Source organism: Pristis pectinata, chromosome 12 (assembly GCF_009764475.1).
Source record: "Pristis pectinata isolate sPriPec2 chromosome 12, sPriPec2.1.pri, whole genome shotgun sequence".
NCBI lineage: Eukaryota > Metazoa > Chordata > Chondrichthyes > Rhinopristiformes > Pristidae > Pristis > Pristis pectinata.
Window position 1 is genome coordinate 12,720,608 of NC_067416.1, and position 19,915 is coordinate 12,740,522.

The 19,915-nt window shown below is 41.2% G+C and overlaps 1 protein-coding gene across 9 annotated transcripts in view; it reads left to right on the forward strand.

The window, feature by feature from the left end:
- Nucleotides 1-15,750, forward strand: part of fam204a (family with sequence similarity 204 member A) — a 106,389-nt gene extending 90,639 nt beyond the window's left edge. For all 9 annotated transcript variants that reach the window (XM_052027393.1, XM_052027394.1, XM_052027392.1 and 6 more), the window contains 2 exons: nucleotides 5,142-5,248; nucleotides 14,561-15,750. In XM_052027393.1, coding sequence (XP_051883353.1) covers nucleotides 5,142-5,248; nucleotides 14,561-14,612 — 159 coding nt within the window. In that variant the 3' untranslated portion in view covers nucleotides 14,613-15,750. The remainder of the gene's footprint in view (nucleotides 1-5,141; nucleotides 5,249-14,560) is intronic.
- The last annotated feature ends 4,165 nt before the right edge of the window (nucleotides 15,751-19,915 follow it).

Sequence of the window (19,915 nt, forward strand, 5' to 3'; positions counted from 1 at the left end):
CCTTAATTCATGAGTTTAATAAAACATCAAGTTAACCAAGAATAATGGGTATCCAGAAGTGAGATGTAGTTGGAGGGAGATTAAGGTAATATCTCAAACCAAAAGTTCCTGCACTTACTTTTTGAGGAGCCCAGTGTTGGAGATTCACATCTCATTTGTGGTCTCTCTTTCTAGAAGACCACAATTAGTATCGATAAGCTTGGTAATCCAAAATACATCAGCAGTCCTTTCATTTTAACTGCTTGAATTCTGCTCTCTTATTTAGTTTTTAATATGAAGTCCAACCAAATCATTGGAACTTGTATCTGCTTCTGCTTTTCCATTATTACCTCGCTGGAACTCAGAGGGAAATGAGGTTTCCGTTACACCTGTAGTGAAGTAACTCTGCAAACTCATGAGCAGATGCGACAAATTTTCTAGCCTCCATATCCAGTGTCCTTCTCAACTGGTTGTCCATTCCCGGGGAGCTCTGGCAATTATACAGGGGTGTGTAGGTGTAACTTATTCATTCCCATAAACAAATTTATACAGAAAACTGTCTTTGTAAATTGTGTATAGGATGAAACCACACCCTGTCACCAGTGGTGGCGCTGTAGTGCCTCCATTGGAGGAACTGTGTACTCACCATGCAGCATATTTGAGGCACATTATTTGTTGTCAACATGTCCATAAAAGTTAATAAGTAAAATAAAAATAATGTACACTGAATGTATATGCTTGAATTATATATAAGTGTAACTTTCTGTTACTTAAAATGCTTGTTAATCATTATATTCATCTACAAATGGCTTACAAGTATATTGAAATGGAATGCAATATATTTATAGTAGACATTTATGACATGAGATTCAAAAATGTCTCTGTCTAAACATCAAAGCTGAAAATTCAGTGAACTTATTTATCATAAGTGAATAATGTTATAACTGTTTGAAACTGTAAGGAATCAGAAAGCATTGCCATGTGCATTTGGTTTGTGGTGGATGAAAATGGTGAGCACTCATTCCTGCATTTCTGAAATAATAATTATGTTTGTTTGCATGTACTTTGTTAAACCTTAAATATAATTGGTGTTAGCCAAAGAGCCAAATATAGATGTATTTAATAATTTTTGACTGAACCTACTCTGTCATGTGCAATTATTTTTGCTTGTACATGTGGAGCTAGACCAATCTGTTCTATATTGCCCTCACTCATCTCTAAATGTTATGAGATAATGCAAGGAATCCTGTTAAATCTTGACCGAGAACATTATTTTCAATTTTCAGGCATTAATTATAGGTACTGACTGATTCAGCTTATTCTGGCATGAAATGTTGAATGTATCTTGAAAGTCCCATAATATCAGAGTAAAAAAAATCACTGATTTGCTGTTTGCCTAATTGGAAACAAATTCAATATGTTTACATCATCTTCAAATTAATCAGTGTTAGAAACATAGAATTGGGTAAGGCTGGGTTTTGTTGGCAGTTCCACAGTGAACTAGTAATATTTATCCACGTAAGTACCTGTACAGGTTTAACTGCATAAAGCTGATTAAACAAATTATGTTTCAATAAGGAAATTATATAAGCATTTAAGGATATTTTAGTTTATTGTGCTTTTCAGTTTTGGAAAATATGGTCCAAAGATGTAAACATTCCCTCATCCCATTCTGTTAATTATTCTCCACTGATGAGTTTTCTACTATACTTTTTGGCAATTGTGAGCAATCTTTTTGGCAATTATCCTGATAACTTGTATGAATAATATTCCTTCATGAGCATAGATGGTTAGTTCTTAAATCATGATGGAAGGATGAATATCCATGCAACTTTCTACTTTGGTGAACTTTTGTTCAGACCTGTACCGTTTGGAAGGAGGAAGCAAAATTGCTTTCTCATGGGAAAAAGGGAAGAAATGAATTATCCAGGGAGATTCATCGAAAATCTTCATCTTTCAAATTATTCAACTGAGTGCTTCCGGCAACCCCTTCAATCATTTCATTTAGCAACATGCTAATGCTACCCATTTGTGGACCTGAGTGTTCATAAGCAGCAATATGATGTTGATTGCAAAGTAAATATTGGTATATCAAGACATCGGGGATAACTCCCCTGCTCTTCTTTGAAAATGTGCCACAAGATATTTCTACTTTAGAGTGGAGATGAGGCCTCAGTTTAATAATTCATGTGATAGATAACTCTGGCGTGTCAGCCTTGAATCTTATGCACAACTCTGAATCCATCATCTGATGCAGAGGTGGGAGTTCCACCAATTGAGCGATGGGCTGACAGCATGTAGATATCTGCCAATTATAAACATTTAGGACTTGTATAATGCCTTTAATAAAGTCAAACATCTGAGGGTACTTTACAGAGAATTACTCAGACAGCTGAGCAAAAGAAGCAGATATTAGGTACAGTAGCCAAAAGCTTGATCAGTGCCTAAACAGTGGAGGAATGGGATTTGTGGGAGAGTTATAAGGCTGATATGGATTGCAGAAAGAAGGAGGGGCAATTTCATGACAGAGACATTAATAGCTATAGGTTGTGTAAACAGGTTTGTGCATGCAATTAAGTTTCACTAAGTATTCAAAGTCAGGTACAAAGATGCCAGTTGATTTCCAATTATATAGGGAGTTACCCCAGGTTAACCTCATGCATCTGACAGCCAGCTAGAGAGTGCCGATGATAGAAATGAAGTAATCTGTCACATACCAGTGAACAAAGGTGCACGGCCTGGGACAACCTGGAAGAGGGAAAAGTAGTGAAAATCTAAACATCCGTTGTTGGAAAAACAACTGAGCAGAGACTACTGAGAAACAATCTAGGGAGCTGGAAGAACTAAGTGCCAGAAGAAAAGATGATGTCTTTTTAATAGCTTGGTTAAAAAACACACAAGCCAAGTTTAAACTCTGATTTTTCTGGCTCAAGCAAAGAGCACTTGGAGCGACCCAGTTGGCTTCAGTCCTTCTGGCTGAGGCAGGAAGAACTCCAGAAGGGTTTGTGAAACTGACTGATTCCTCCTAAAAGTTTGTAAATGTATGCATGTTGATTGTGAATAGTTCTTCACAGCTGGTCTCGTAGCCTGTTAGATATGGCCCAGTCTTACATAAAGCGTGACCCTTCAAATGTGCTACTGCAAGATACACGGTACCCTAGTAATCTGGGCCAGAGCCTTTGGGAGGGCAGAAGAGAAGTACAGTGTTTATTCCAGATGGTTTGTTGACACATTAAAAATGTTAGCAATGTCATGGCACAGTCTTGCACCGCCAGTGACCCAGGTTCAATGCTGACCTCTGACACTGTCTGTGTGGATTTTGCACATTCTCTCTGTGATTACGTGGGTTAACCCCAGGTACTCCAGTTTCCTTCCATGTTCCAAAGACACCAGAGTAACTTGCCTATCTCCAGATGGGAATATGTGGAGAATAGATTACAAAGAAAATTCAAGTTCAAGTTTATTGCCATGGGTATACATACCGAGGGTATAAATGCCATGAAAATGTGCTTTTTGCAGCAGCAGCAGCACAGAACGTTACAAACATGACAAAAATAAATTACATAAACTTAAATTAACATAAATTATACATAACTTACACAACAAAATAAACAAAAATAAACATAATGACATTAGTGCAAGTTGAGGGAAATACAGTCCGAGGTAGAATTAGAGTTTTTCAGGTGGGTTCAAGAACCTGATGGCAATGGAGAAGAAGCTGTTGTTGAACCTTGAGGTGTGGGTCTTCAGCCTCCTGTACCTCCTGCCTGATGGCAGCATGGAGAAGAGGGCATGGCCCGGATGATCGGGGTCCTTATGAAGGATGTTACCTTTCTGAGACATCGCCTCTTGTAGATGTCCTCGATGGTGGGGAGAGCTGTGCCCTTGTTGGAACTCGCTGAGTCCACCACTCTCTGTAGCCTCTTGGATTCCTGTGCGTTGGCATTGCCGTACCAGGCCGTGATGTAACCAGTAGCTTGGGCACAATGGGCTGAAATGGCCTCATTCTATGTCATAAAGAAAGAGGGAAATGCACTCCCTGTGCTGCATGTGGAAAGCATCATTACCACAAAGGTATAGCAGTTTTCAGAGAAGGTCAAGCCCCCCCCCCAAACACCACCATCCCCAAACCACTATCCTGACCACCACTTCATGCCTTGCCAGTAAACCCTCAACTTGAGAACAAATATAAAAAATGAGAATATATAACTTGGGGCAAACTAGAAAGAAGAAAACAGCATGTGAGCTAAGTTAAATGATATCAACAGAAAGGTATGGAAAACAGTCAGGAGGGGTGAGTAGCTTGAAATGTTAGGACAGCAACCCCAACAAGGGCTGGACCATAATCTACTGAAAATGTAAGACTGCAGGTCATTCGGAAGAGCAGCCTGGGACAAATCTTGTGGTTTTAAAAAATTGTTTCACTGTTGCATTCATAGCTTTCAACTTATTATGGTTTCCTTCTTCTCTTCCCTCTCCCCTAAATTACCAGAGAAGGAAAATATTTGTTGAAACGGAGGAATGCTGACTCTTCAGTTTAATGGTTTGGCAGGTTATGCCTTTGGCAATAATGTAATTCTGTTAAATATCTATGTACAATTTGCACTTCAGCAAGAATTTTTTAGGACTGAAAATATTCAGCTCTTTTTACGTTGATTTATTTGCAACCACTTCATGAATTTCACTGTGAATAGATGTGAACAAAGGCAAAAAAAATACTGGGACCATTTTATAATCATTTTGCTGATGGCACAAATTGACCATAAAACATTCCCAACTTTCTTATTTATATGCCAGGTAACAAGAAAGCAAATGTGCAACATTGGAATAAGATAAGATATCTTTATTAGTCGAATGTACATCGAAACACACAGTGAAATGCATGTTTTGCGTAGTTCTGGGGGCAGCCCGCAAGTGTTGCCACGCTTCCAGCACCAACATAGCATGCCCACAACTTCCTAACCTGTACATCTTTGGAATGTGGGAGGAAACCGGAGCACCAGGAGGAGACCCACGCAGACACGGGGAGAACATACAAACTCCTTACAGACAGTGGCTGGAATTGAACCCGGGTCGCTGATGCTGTAAAGCGTTACGCTAACCGCTACACTATCGTGCCTGCCGTGTATTTAACTCTTCCTTGGTCTTTGGTCTTTCAACAGCTGGGTGTGCAGATTGCAAAGGCTGTCGATTGTCGTGATTTTGCAAAAGCCAAACAAGAGGCTGAAGCTTCTCAGCAGGCCCTAAAGAAGAAGCAACTTGCATGGGGGTGAGTCAAATGTTAACGATCAGCTTCTTGTTGAATTTGAATAAAATGAGCAACACAATTTAGGCTAAAGGGTAGAGCAGGATGCTTGGGAGGTAATTTATTTGTTAACTGATGTAGGCATTGCTGGGTAGTGTTTCCAGAACTTCTAGAAATATCATTTGGCTTCTGGCTGTCACACACTGGGAACTGTAATCAACACTGTTCCAAGCTGCTGTCTGGCAATGACCTGATAATTAATTAATCTCCCAGAGAAAGCTTAGGTGATATTTTTATAAGGATCAATTACTAACATGGTGTTCAATAAAATTGAACTTTTGCAGTGCTAGGTTTGTTATATGGCAACTACTTTAGTTTGAGTGATTTTCAGCCATGACAGCTTTGTATGATTAACAGTTTAAGCACAGTTTAAGCTTGAAGCATTACCTGTTTAAATCTGTAACTTTTTGATGCACTTTCTGTTTGTAATGTTTGTTTGTCCATTCCATTGACTAAAGTTGCTGTTGCGGATCAACAATTGTGTCATGAGTTTGACAGGTCAATCTGTTGAGGCAGGCAACAAGGTAAAACTTTAATAGTCAAGAAGTTTTTGGTGTTCAAGTCCTACAAAAACTTAAGTATTAAAAACTGGATTATCCCACCAGTTCTACACTGTCAGAAGTGTTGAGATTTGGTTGAAACATTAAACTGAGGGTCATCTACTCTCTCAGGTGGATAGAAAATATTTGATGGCACTATTGCAAAGAAGGGAAAAAGAGCACAAGGTCTCCCACTTTCCTGACCAATATTTATCCCACAATCAACATCATTTTAAAAAAAGTGTGCAGATTATCTGCTCAGTATCACAATGCTATTTGTAAAGCATGTGCATAAATTGGCTGCCAAATTCACTACATTACAACAGGGACAACACTTCAATAAGTGTTTGAATGACTGTAAAATGCTTTGGGATGCCTCAAGTTTGTGAAAAGTTCTATGGATGTTTTTATTCTGTATGAATTATTCATTCCCATTTAACTACAGTATAATGGATTAAATGCTTGTTTTAAATGACTTTTCAGCAATGAATTGTCTTGCACAATTAAGTTTCAAACACAGCTTAAGTTTGGAGCATCACCTATGAAATCTGTAACTGATTTTAACACAGCATCATGATGGATCACTGATTATAATATCTGTCTGCATTTTCTATTAAGATTGCTCTTGTCCAAAGATGATGTCAAATTGACGTTTCAATCTATTGAGGCAATCAGCAAACATTAATAGTTGCTTCCCTGTCTGGTTGAAAAATCAACTTTGAATCAATGTTCCAGCCAATTGGGAATGAGATTATTCTGGTTTTAAATTTAAATTATGAAGTCAGAGGAACTGGATAAATTTAGCAAAAGTACAGTTCTACATAATAAGTGATTTAATGGACACAGAAGGAAATATGCACTACAAGATGATCAGGATAATGGATAATGAAGCTGGAACAGGACAGGAGCTAGAAATAATAGAAGTAATGATTTGAAGTATTCCCTCGTTGCGTAGTAATTTAATCAGTGGAAAACTGAACATAAGATATAGAAAATGAGTAGACCTCACATACCACCTCTGCCTTTCAATAAGATCATGGCTGATCTTTTACCTCACTGACACGTCCCCATACCTGCTGATATCTACTTATTCCCTTTATATTTAAAATGTATCACTCTCAGTCTTAAATATTCTCCGACTGAGCCTCTGTAGCCCCCTTGGATAATTCCAAAAATTCACATTCCTCTGGGTTAAGAATTTCTCATCTGCGTCCTGAATGGCTGATGCCTTATTTTGAGACTGATCACTGAATCTAAGCATTCCAGCCTGGGGAAACATCTACTTTGCAGCTTCCTGTCAAGCCCTGCAAGAAGTTCGTACATTTCAGTGAGATCACCCTCCATTCTTCTATACTCAAGGAAATGTAAGCCCACTCTGCTTAATTTCTTCTCGGGCGACACACCTGCCTTCCCAGGAATCACTCTGGTGAACTTTCACAGTTCTCCCACCATCGCAAATATACCCTTCTCAGGTTGATAGGCTGTGACTCGTGTGGTACTGCAGGAATCAGTTCTTGAGCCCAGCTGTTCCCAACCTATATCAATGATTTGGCTCAGGGAACCAAATATCATATTTCCAAGTTTGCTGATGAAGCAGAACTAGGTGGGACTGTGACTATGGCAGAGGAAGTAAAGAAGGTTCAAGGGAATGCAGAAAATCTGAGTGAGTGGGCAAGAATACAGCAAATGGAATATAATGTGGAAAAATGTAAGGTTATCCACTTCCATGCACATAATAGAAAAGCAGTGTATTGTTTTTTAAATGGTGAGCGTTTGAGTAGTGTTGATGTAGAAAGAGACCTAGGTGTACTTGTACACAAGTCACTGAAAACCAACATACAGGCACAACAAGTGATAAGGACGGTAAATGGTATGTTAGCCTTTATTATGAAAAGATTTTAATAAAGGCATTAGGAAACGTTACTGCAATTGTATCAGACCTTGATGAGACGGCATCTGGCGTATTGTGCACAGTTCTGGTGTCCTTACAAAAGAAAGAATGTACTTGCAGAGAGGGTGCACAGCAAGGATTCCCTAGACTGGTGCCAGGGAAGGAGAGTATCTGAGGAAAGATAGAATAGATTAATCACATATTCTCTAGAGGAGATCTTCCTGAAACTCAGAAAATTCTTACTGGGACTGATAGGCTGGATACAGGGAAGATGTTTCCCCTGGCTGGAATCTGGAATCAGGTCACAGGCTCAGAATAAGGAGCATGCTGTTCACGACTGAGATGAGGAGAAATTTCATCACTCTGATTATGATGAATGTTTGGAATTCTGTACGCTGGAGGGCTTTCGAAACTCAGTCATTGAGTTCATGCAGAACAGAAAGGGATAGACGTCGGGATATTAAGGGAATCGAGAGATATTGTGATAGTGCAGGAATAGGCTGGGAGGGCTGGTGACTTACTTTGATTCCTATTTCTTGTGTTCTTATCCTTCTTTGGGCAGGGGACAAGACTTGTACACAATATTCCAGACATAGGATACATTCACCGGGGCCCTGTATAAGAGCAGATATTTCTGCTCTTATGCTCACATCCTCTCGTAGTAAAGGCTAGCATTCCATTTACCTTCCCAATTGTTTGCTGAGCCTGTTAATTTTCAGTCGTCCTGGATACAGACACCCAAGTTGCTATGAACACCAAAATTTGCAAATCTCTCATCATTTAAAAAACCCGCTCTGGCCTTTTGCCTGCTCTGGATCTTTTCACCTCTAACTGCTGACGAGACATTAACCATCTTAACTTCACTACTCCCCCACCTGCTCAACCTCGACCTCTCTGAACGCACCGCCCTCCACTCTCTCCGCAGGAATCCCAACCTCACCATCAGACAAGGGCGGTGCCATTGTAATCTGGCAGACTGATCTCCACTGTACCAGGATCCCACTGAGAAGTATCAGGCCATTTTCTCCCACACCATCCCCGCCCTGTCACCTCTGGAAACCTCCCCTCTACAGCCTCCAACCTCATTGTTCCCCAACCCTGCACTGCCTGTTTCTACCTCCTACCCACCAAGATCCCCGAACCAAACTGCTCCAGTAGGCCCATTGTCTCTGCCTGCTCCTGCCCCGCTGAACTCATATCCTCGTATCTCTACTTCATCTTCTCCCCTTTGGTTCAGTCCTTTCCCCACCTACATTCGTGACACTTCACATGCTCTACACCACTTCAACAACTTTTAATTCCCTGTCCCCAACTGCCTTATTTTCACCATGGATGTCCAGTCCCTGTACACTTCTGTCCCCCATCAGGAAAGCCTCAGGGCTCTCTGATTCCTTCTCGAAAACAGACCCAACCAGTTCCCCTCCACTGCCACCTTCCTCCATCTGGCAGAACTGGTACTCACCCTCAATGACTTTTCTTTCAGCTCCTCCCACTTTCTCCAGACCAAAGGTATAGACATGGGCACTCGCAGGGGCCCCAGCTGTGCCTGCCTTTTCGTTGGCTACGTGGAACAGTCCATGTTCCAAACCTACACTGGCAAAGCTCCCCAACTCTTTCTCTGCTACATTGACGACTGCATTGGTGCTGCTTCCAGCACCCGTGCAGAGCTCGTCACTTTCATCAACTTCGTATCAGCTTCCACCCCGTTCTCAGATTCACGTGGTCCATCTCCGACACCTCTCTCCCCTTTCTTGATCTCTCTGCCTCCATCTCGGGAGACAGATTATCCACTAACATCTTCTACAAACCCACTGATTCCCACAGTTACCTCAACTACACCTCTTCCCACCCTGTCACTTGCAAGGATGCCATTCCCTTCTCTCAGTTCCTCCGTCTCCGCCGCATCAGTTGCATGGTATAGCAACTGCTCTGCCCATGACTGCAAGAAACTGCAGAGTTGTTGACACAGCTCGGCATATCATGGAAACCAGCCTCCTTCCATGGACTCTGTCTATAATTCTCATTGCCTCGGTAAAGCAGCCAGCATAATCAGACCCCACCCACCCCAGACATTCTCTCTTCTCCCCTCTCCCATCAGGCAGAAGATATAAAATCCTGAAAGCACGTACCACCAGGCTCAAGGGCAGCTTCTACCCCGCTGGTATAAGACTACTGAACAGTTCCCTAGTACAATAAGATGGACTCTTGATCTCACAATCTACCTCGTTATGACCTTGCACTTTATTGCCTACCTGCACTGCACTTTCTCTGTAACTGTGACACTTTATTCTGCATTCTGTTATTCTTTTACCTTGTACTACCTCGATGCATTGTGTAATGAATTGATCTGTATGAACGGTATGTAAGACAAGTTTTTCATTGTACCTCAGTACATGTGACAATAATAAACCAATTCCATTTCCAGTCTGTTCTCATGGGGCTTTCTACTCCAGGACATCCAAGATGACCTCTTTTGTTTTTCAGAAAACTACTGCTATCGATTCAGCCCTCACCCGCATCTCTTCTATTTCCCATGCGGCTGCCCTCACCCCATCCCCAACCCCTCCCAACGTAACAGGGATAGAGTTCCCCTGGTCTTCACCTATCACTCCACAAGCCTACGCATCCAACACATCATTCTCCACAACTTGCGCCATCTCTGACGGGATCCCACCAGCAGGCACCTCTTCCCCTCCCTTTCCCTCTTCGCTTTCCACAGGGATCGCTCTCTCCAAAACTCCCTTGTCCACTCGTTCCTTCCCACTAATCCCCCTCCAGGCACTTATCCTTGCACCCATGCTAAGTGCTACACCTGTCCCTACACCTCCTCCCTCACCACCACCCAGGGCCCTAAACAGTCCTTCCAGGTGAGGCAGTGCTTCACGTGTGAATCCATCAGTGTCATTTATTGCATCCAGTGTTCCCAGTGTGGCCTCCTCTACATCGGTGAGACCTGATGCAAGTCGGAGGATCACTACATCAAGCACCTTCGCTCCATCTGCCATACCATCCAGGACCTCCCAGTGGCCAGCCATTTTAACTCCACTTCCCATTCCCACACCGACATGTCTGTCTACGGCCTCCTCTACTGCCAAGTTGAGGCTTGGTGCAGAGTAGAGGAACAGCACCTCATATTCTGCCCCAGTATTCTCCAACCTAACGGCATCAACATCGATTTCCCTAACTTCCAGTAACCATTCCCCTTTGCCCCCCCTTCCCTTATCCCACCAGCCCCATCACCCCTTCCCTTTTCCCTCTGATCTGCCCATCCTCCTCCATTTCCCCTCCTCACCTCCTTCCCTTTATTTCCATGGTCCACCGCCCTCTCCTATCAGACTCCACTTCCACTTATCACATCACTCCCACTCTCTCCCTCCCTCACTTGCCTATCACCCCCCTCACCTGGATCCACCTATCACCCACCAGCTGTTGCTCCATCCCTTCCCCCCACCCCCCCACCATATGTACCAGCTATCTATCCACTTTCTTTCCAGTCCGGATGAAGGGTCTCGACCCGAAATGTCGACTGTCCATTTCCCTCCATTGATGCTGCCTGATCTGCTGAGCTCCTCCAGCATTTTGAGTGTTGCTCCAGATTTCCAGCATCTGCAGTCTCTTGTGTCTTCAGTTAAGAAATACACAGCTTTCCATTTTTTATACAGAGATGGTTGGTTAACTTTAGCTGAGCCACATACAAGGGCAATGCTTTAATGCTTTTGGTTCGTGTTCCTGATTACTAAGGAACCTCCCCTCCCCCCTGCGACCCCCTTTACTGGAACTGCAGTTCTGTGCACATCGGATGAGATCATGGTACAGCTTTGGTGTGGCTCAGTCTGCAGCCCAGCAGCCTGCTGGACATTTGCTGCCCACTGTTAAAAATGGATAATTGGCACTTGGAAAAATACTGCCTGTTCACCTATCTGTGAGCATGTCTTCATGCAAGCCGAGAGACATTTGAAGAATACCGAGAAGAAAAATTGATAGCCAGATCTTTTCTAATGATAGATGATTCATGGGCTAGATGATTACGTACTGAAATATTAATCTCAGTGCTTGGGGGATACAGAATCTGCTGATGATGTCAGTTCTGTAAGGGTTAATATGATAAGAATTTCCATTGCCCTATATATAACAGAGATCTGGTTATGTGTTACAGCCTTTAGTATATGATATGGTAAATGTCAAGCCAAATTGTATCTGCCTTGTTACTCAGATGTATTGGTGCCTTGAAGCATATATTGAATATCTTATTTTTAATAATATAATGTATTTACTGTTTTAAAATAAAGTTTAGTAAAATTGAATGAAAAATATTTGAATGTGATAAAAGTTGAAAAGATGAGAGGAACTTTTAAGCATACAGGAATAAACATGCAGTGAAGTTTCATCAATTGTACTGATATACGGTGTAAATCCACTGCTGTTTTTCTCGACAACCAAACTGTTTCCAGAAACTTCTCTCCCCAAATAAACTGTTTGATTACCAAGCACCTCTTACTTCCTTGATGCTGTAAATGATTCTTTCTCTATAATATGGGGTTGAAGCCTGGGATTGTACAGGATGCCATGATTACAAAATTAACTATAGAGAAGGATCCAGGGACTGTATTTTGAGTTATAGCAACACACAAAATGCTGGAGGAACTCAGCAGGTCAGAAAAGCTGGAGGAACTCAGTTTGCAATGAAAGATCAGGAGTATCCAATGTTAGGTAGACTTGGCCTTGCAGATTCAGATTGTAAGTTTTTTTTTTTACCAAGAAAACACTGGAAGTAAAAATTAGAGCTAATAATGTCATTACAAAGAGAAGCCCGGCACCTTGAGCCCGAGGATAAGCAACTCCGTTTCTTCTTGGATAGTCCAGACTGAAGGGTTCGGAAACAAAATGTGCAAGGACCAAAAAGGAAGTTTAATGTCAAATTAGCCACAAAATGGGACATATATACAGGGAAAAGGTCAAAGAGATAAGAAGTGGATTTTCTAAATCTCACTTAATTACAACAAAAGATTGAGATTCCACATTTGGAAGTTAAATTTTCAGTTTCATCAAGATTGTTTGGCTGTAATTAATCTCTATTGTCATAAAGAAAGCTTTGAATAGAAATAGGCAAGATTTAACCAAATGGTGAATTTAGTTCATACCTGCCATGTAATACCTCAGATTCAACCTACTCAATCCCATTTTAATGGTGTCCAAAGATCGAGATCCATCTTCATGAAACTAATACAAAGTGAACAGCAACTCTTGAATACCTGACTTAAGCCCTCCCTTTCTCCACCTCTGAAGTTGCCATACCATTTGCACATAAATCTCTTCTAGCGCATTAGTATTTTGACAGGAAAATCTGGGTCATTTATCATAAACCTGAAAATGTACACAATATGTTATGACTTGTTTTAGAATTGGGAGAAAAAAGTTATCTGAAATTTCTATGTTATGTTAAAACATGTTAAGATTTCTAGTTCCTTTTTGTTTTAACAAATTCCAGGCAGGCCCTTAAGATGTTTGCTTCACACGTCTCTTGTCACGGGATCAAATCACAGTGGAAGTTAATGTAGTCATTTGCTTAACAACATGTTATGAGTTTAGTTAGTTGTTAGCTAGGCAGTTAGATAGAGAGACCCAACATGTTGGAAAACTTACCTGCATATCCTGCAGACAGCGAAACATATGAAGAAAGTGGAGCTGTTGGGCAATTTTATTTTAAGACTTCTGCATAGACCAAGTTGCTTGCTTAAAACTTCTACCAGCACCACCCCCTTCCAACTCACGGTGTTTCTTTGCTTACACCCCAGTATGTAACACCAGCTCTATAATAAGCAATTTCAGGATAGTAAATGTTGGGGGTAAGTTGCTATTCCCCTGCATAATCCAGGGGGCATCCAGGAAAATGAAACAGACAGCTGCAAGAGTGGATTATTGTCAGGACTTGAACTATAACTTGCTACGCATAAATTTGAAACAAAAATCACCATGTGAAAATCAATATGGCATATAACAATGTAGGCCACTCAGTATCTTAACAATATTAAGGGGACTTAAATAACTCTGCCTCCAGGTTGATTCAGCACCAACTCTTTCTGTCATTCCCTTTCTTTTTCCTGTTTCTGTGACCTCTGGACACCAGCTAGTCCATGATTCATGTTGGAAACATTTTGTTCCCACTTTCTGGTGCTGCACAAACCAAGCCAAATAAGTAACAGTGCTTAGATGCAGAAACAGCAAAATATGACACAGTAACAGTGCATTGGCCAGCTGAACAAATCATAATTATGGATTCAATGTGAACAATGCTCTGAAAGTATATTATGTGGCAGGCAGCGCACAAGATTAGTGATTGGACCAGTTTCAGTGGGAACAGCATCTGAAACCTATCTTCAGAATAGTTCTAGAGAAAGAAAAGCTGTTGAAAATTCATAGGATGTCACAGCTTGAAAGAATATTTTCCCTGATCATTTTTCAGTGGTGCAATACATTACTTTTAGGTGGTGTGGTGGTGCAGCACACGGGAGTACCCACTAGATACCTTGGGTGACAGGATAGTGCTTTCAGTCCATGATTCTCATACCAGCTCACACCGTTGTTTGATGAATAGAAGTTAGAAACATACAAACAGTGGCAAGAAAGATGGGAGGCATTGGAAGAGTCTCCAGACTAATCTCGTGCATCTTCATGCCTGCTGGTTTCTGTCAGATGTTGGTAGATAGAGATCAGCGATAATATAACCATTTCCTCTGTTGTGATTGTGGCAACACCCTACTTTAAAAAGTATTTGAATTAAATAGATTACTCTGAACCAGATAAAATAAAAACTAACATTGTATCTTTTTTTTTAATACACTCCAGATTTGAAGCTAAGAAGAGATGGGAGACAAAGAGTAACATGGGCTATATGTGAAGTCATGACACAGGATGAAAATTAAGTGAGCACTGAGATGTGAAACACTTGACCTGCACTTGCACTCTCAATCCAATCTCAAGGGAGTCATCTGGAAGCACTTTACAAGAATATAACAATGATTGTGCCCTGCTGCTTCCATGGCTGTACAATAACTGATTGAGAATGATTTAGCCTTCAAGTGTTTAAAATTTGAACATGGTCAAGAAGCTTGAAAGAAGATTTTGCCATTCTATAAATAACCTTCAGCAGGCCCAGTTGTATCTTTTGCTGAGACAATTTCATAACGTGAACAATAAAACAATAGTTGTTTCTGTCTGCCCACAAGCTCAACCACTGTAAGCTCTGTTTACAACTGGAAGGCTGTATTTTCAAGCCTTGAGATTCTCTCTGAGGTAAAATGTTTGCCTATGTGGGGTGAACTTTATCTGTCCCTGTATTGTCATGTCATGGGCACTCCACTCAACGAAGAAAGGAAAAACTGCTTTGCATTCCTTAAGTCCTATTTCTACCCATCGGTCACCAGAATTAAAGGTGTTTAGAAGGTTGCTGTGGAAAAGAATATCCAGTCATTTGACTGGAGCATTAAGAACGGATAACTTCTTTCTCATAAAATAATTGCTTCAGTTTGCTCCAGATGACATGTTTGTACATATTATGTGCACTATTTCAATGGGATATAGATTGATGAAAACTTTATGATTCTTTTGTAACAAGCATATTTAGTTGATTTGATGTACAGTTTACCAATCTACTATTTTCTGTGGATAAATTGGAAAGAAAGGGGTGTGTGTGTGTGTGTGTGTGTGTGTGTGTAGGGAGGGGGAGGGGATTATATCAGGTACTTACTTCTGTCAAAATGCCAACTGTCTAATACATGGAAGGATAAATATACCTTTGCAAAAATAATTGGTAATTACTAATTTAATTTATTAAGTTTACTTGGTTAACACCTCAACAGCAAAGAGTTTAACATCTGATGACAAACTTACAAGTTTATTACTTGTTCAATGTAAGATATTTTCTGTTACAGCTGTATAAAATGTTTAACATAATTTTTTTCATTAAGCCGAGGAAAATTAATGCAAGATGAAACTGAATTTTTTTCCCACTTTTACATTCAGTTTGGCACAAATAAAGTTCCTTTTACAATGAATTTCTCGTTTTTTTATGGCCATGGGGGCCATTTGGCCCATCCCGGGTCTATGCCAGCATCAGAGCAATGCCATCAATCCCATTCTCTCACTTGTTTCTCATAAACTTATTGACTCTCAGGTGCCCACAACTTCCTCTCTGTTTCTCCTACTATCCACCTACACGGGGTGACTTAGGTTGGCCAATTATTACCAACAGCACGTCTGTGGAATGTAGAGGAAACCGGAGCAGCTGGGGAAAATCTACATATTCACTTGGAGAGCATGCAAACTCCTGCACAGGTAGTACCAGAGGGCAAGATCAAACCCAGATCATTGGAGCTGTGAGCTAGCAACACTATCTGCTGCAACAACGTGCCAACCTCTGTGCTGCAGAAAACTTACCTAGCTCCAACGTTAGAAGAACGAGGCAAGCATATCCATACAGTAGATTTTCTCATTTTTTACAATAGGTGCCTCATAGTCCCATCCACTTGAGCACATAATCTTGACTGACTCTTCAGTATATTAGTAATTTATGGATTTCCGAGTCAAAGAGAGTTCTCCAAGTCAAAAACAGCTGTTCTAGTGAATCTGAAACATTCCATAGCACCATCCAAGAAGAACAGGCAATTTCCCTTGATATCCTGGGCAAAATTTATTCTTCAACTAACATCACAAAGATATATTGGTTGGCAGTTAATTGGCTGATGTAAATTGGCCCTAAGGTAGTTGGATGATAAGAGAATCAAGGGTTTTAATGGCCGTATGAGATAATAAATTACAGGGAAAGAAGATGCATTGTCATCATAGTCGATGGGCTGAATGGTCTTCCTACGTTACAAGAAACTATAAGAAATAATATAAATGTATAAGTGTGCAAATGGCTGCTACATTTTAGTATATTACAAAGTAATTATTATACATTAGAACAGTACTGTGATGAAAGAGCTGAAATCTTATCCTGTCTCCACAAAATCCAGTATGACTAACTAACTATTTCCAGTATATTTATTTTACTCTCACTTTACTTTTCATGGAGGAAAGACTTCATTCTATATGAATCCAGCTTTTGGAAGTAAAAGCGGCGTGTCATGTACAACAGTGTTAAACTAGTGGCTCTGTCTATTTCTAAGTGCATCCATGATGTTGACCTGCACTCCAGTGATGTTTTCATCTAGCCAAGATTGTTATGGTAAGAAATTGTGAATATTATGAATAATATGACACAGGTCCTGGTAAGGAGTTGATATTTTCCCCACTCTGTTTTAAGGCAGAACATAGAACTCTCATGCTTCTTCATCCAACCTTCTGCATGTTCTCTGAAAGTTGCCAGTGGTTGGGCAATCTGGAGCAACTGACTCACCTCCTGACTGCAGAAAGCCTTTCTATTTCCTCCAGGGGCATAGTTCAGGAGTGTAATGGAATACTGTCCACTTAGATAAGATATCTTTATTAGTCACATGTACATCGAAACCACACAGTGAAATGCATCTTTTGCGTAGAGTGTTCTGGGGGCAGCCTGCAAGTGTCACACACTTCCGGCGCCAACATAGCATGCCCACAACTTCCTAACCCGCACGTCTTTGGAATGTGGGAGGAAACCGGAGCACCTGGAGAAAACCCAATTGCAGACACGGAAGAACATACAAACTCCTTACAGACAGTGGCCGGAATTGAACCCGGGTCGCTGGCGCTGTAAAGCGTTACACTAACCGCTACACTACCGTACTTACCGGAATGAATGCAGCTTCATCAAGAGGCTTGACGCTTGGTACCACCCAGGACAAAGCAATTTCTTCATTATCACCCCACGCATTTAAACATTCACTTTCTCCAGCACTGCCACTATGGCTGCATTGTATACAAACCAGCTAGAGAATGCACTGCAGCAAACTTGCCTCAGCTTCTTTGACAGTTCCTCCCAAACCTGGGACCTCTACTATCCAGTAGGACAAGGACAACAGGTGAATGGGAACCACCATCTACAACCTTCCTTCCAAGTTGCACACACCATGCTGAATTTGTATTATTTTCCTAACTGGTCACTGGATCAAAGTGCTGGAACTTTTTATCTAACGACAGTTTGGGAGTACTTCCCCCAGAAGGACTGCAGACAGACAGTGGCCGGAATTGAACCCGGGCCGCTGGCGCTGTAAAGCATTACGCTAACCGCTACACTACCGTACTTACCGGAATGAATGCAGCTTCATCAAGAGGCTTGACGCTTGGTACCACTCAGGACAAAGGGCAGCATGGTAGTGTAGCGGTTAGTGCGACGCTATTACACCGCCAGCAATCGGGGTGCAATTCCCATCGCTATCTGTAAGGAGTTTGTACGTTCTCCCGTGTCTGCGTGGGTTTCCTCTGGGTGCTCCGGTTTCCTCCCACACTCCAAAGACGTATGGGTAGGTTAATTTGGGTTTAAAAAAAATAGGCGGCGTGGACTCGTTGGGCCGGAAGGGCCTGTTACCACGCTGTAAATAAAAAAATCAAAAAAAAAGTCATCGAAGTGACTCTTCACTATCTTAGGGGCAATTAAGGATTGGCATTAATGCAATGCCGACATCCCACATCTATAACAGATATACATTTGATTTCAGGGTCACCAGTCCCATTCTTTTGGGACCAATCTACCCAGAATTACTGCATTTGTCTTCTTTGTGCAACACTTCCTCATTCCTGTCTAGCTCAAGGAGGCAGTAGAATATGGTACAAGCCTGCTATTCAGCTTACAGAAATATAAGATGTCCTGGATCCCAGTAACTCAAGACTCTATGGGGTGCATGTATGAAATATACCCCAGATATATATACCAGCTCATGAAGCTTTGCAAATGGTGATAAAATACATTGTTACTACTTGCTATCATATCTAATTTTTCATTCACCTTATTGCTGTAAAACCATCAGTGACCTATGATCATTTTGACTGTCAACTAAGCAGTTAACACTAGTTTTTCTTTATATAATTGATGATGCAAGTTAAATTTCCATATTTGGAATGGAGAGAGAGAATTGTTTTAATTCTTGATCAGACTGTCAGATCCTATGCCGAAGTGTTCCATCTGGGAACAGAAAGAATTGCAGTTGTCTGGCTTTTGCTTTGCATAATGCAGCCTTGTTAGTTATCAAATATCAGCATTGGTGGCAGCTGTGAAGAGGGTTTTGTGGCCTTGTGTTTGAACCACCTGCAGGGCAGTTTAGAATGGGAGAAAATGCGATGAAAAAGTTTTTGATAAATGCCCTTTACTGCAAGGATCTGGTTGAAAGGATTACACATTTCATTTTTTTCCAGATAACAGAAGACCCAGTAATCTTAATGTTAGCAAGTCTTGTCACTTACTGTCTTGTGCAGGTGGTGTATTCTATTCTAGCAACATCCACACAAAACCAGTGATTATTTGGAATTCAGCTCTTGTTTTCCTTGTTGATAACTGTATAAATAGTAAAATAGTTAGTGAAAAACATTTGCAATGCAACTTCATAATCATAAGAGTCAAGTAGAACATAAAGATTTTTAAATTATGATAGAACTCTCAAAAAAAGGGGATTAATATTACAGATTCCAGTGCATCTTAGGCAGTCCTCAGTGTAAAGGATGACTTAAACTACAGTGGTCCAGGCTCTGAGAGACTGATGAACCTGCAGACTCTAGCACAAATGGGACAGGTGGAGCTTGACGGTGCAGGGGTTGGGTAGTCCAGATTAATGCATGCTCTTTCCGCTGTTTGCACATGGGCTCCATGTTAGAGAGGATCAATGCTTTCCTGCCAGCTTCAGCAGTGTTGAGCCAGCGGTTCCTGTGAGTTGGTGTGGACGTTACATTTTTCTGATTGAGGTTTTGAGGACATCAATGAAGCATTTTCTCCGTCCTTCTGAAATCACTTGTCTCGGCAGAGTGCTTCAGGCATCTGGTGCCGGGCATGCAGGTAACATGGCCCATCATGAAAGCTGGTTGTGCAAATGGGTCTCGATACCAGGAATGTTGACCTGAGAGAGGACAAGAAGAGCATGTTCTCATGACTGACCTAATGACATAACATAGATCAAAATTAGTCCTATTACATTTGCAGCTTAAGTAAAGGGGGAACTTTGACTATTTACATGGAACACCAGTTCTAATTAATGTTATGCATGGTTTCTTTTTAATGTAGGATTCACACCAGGG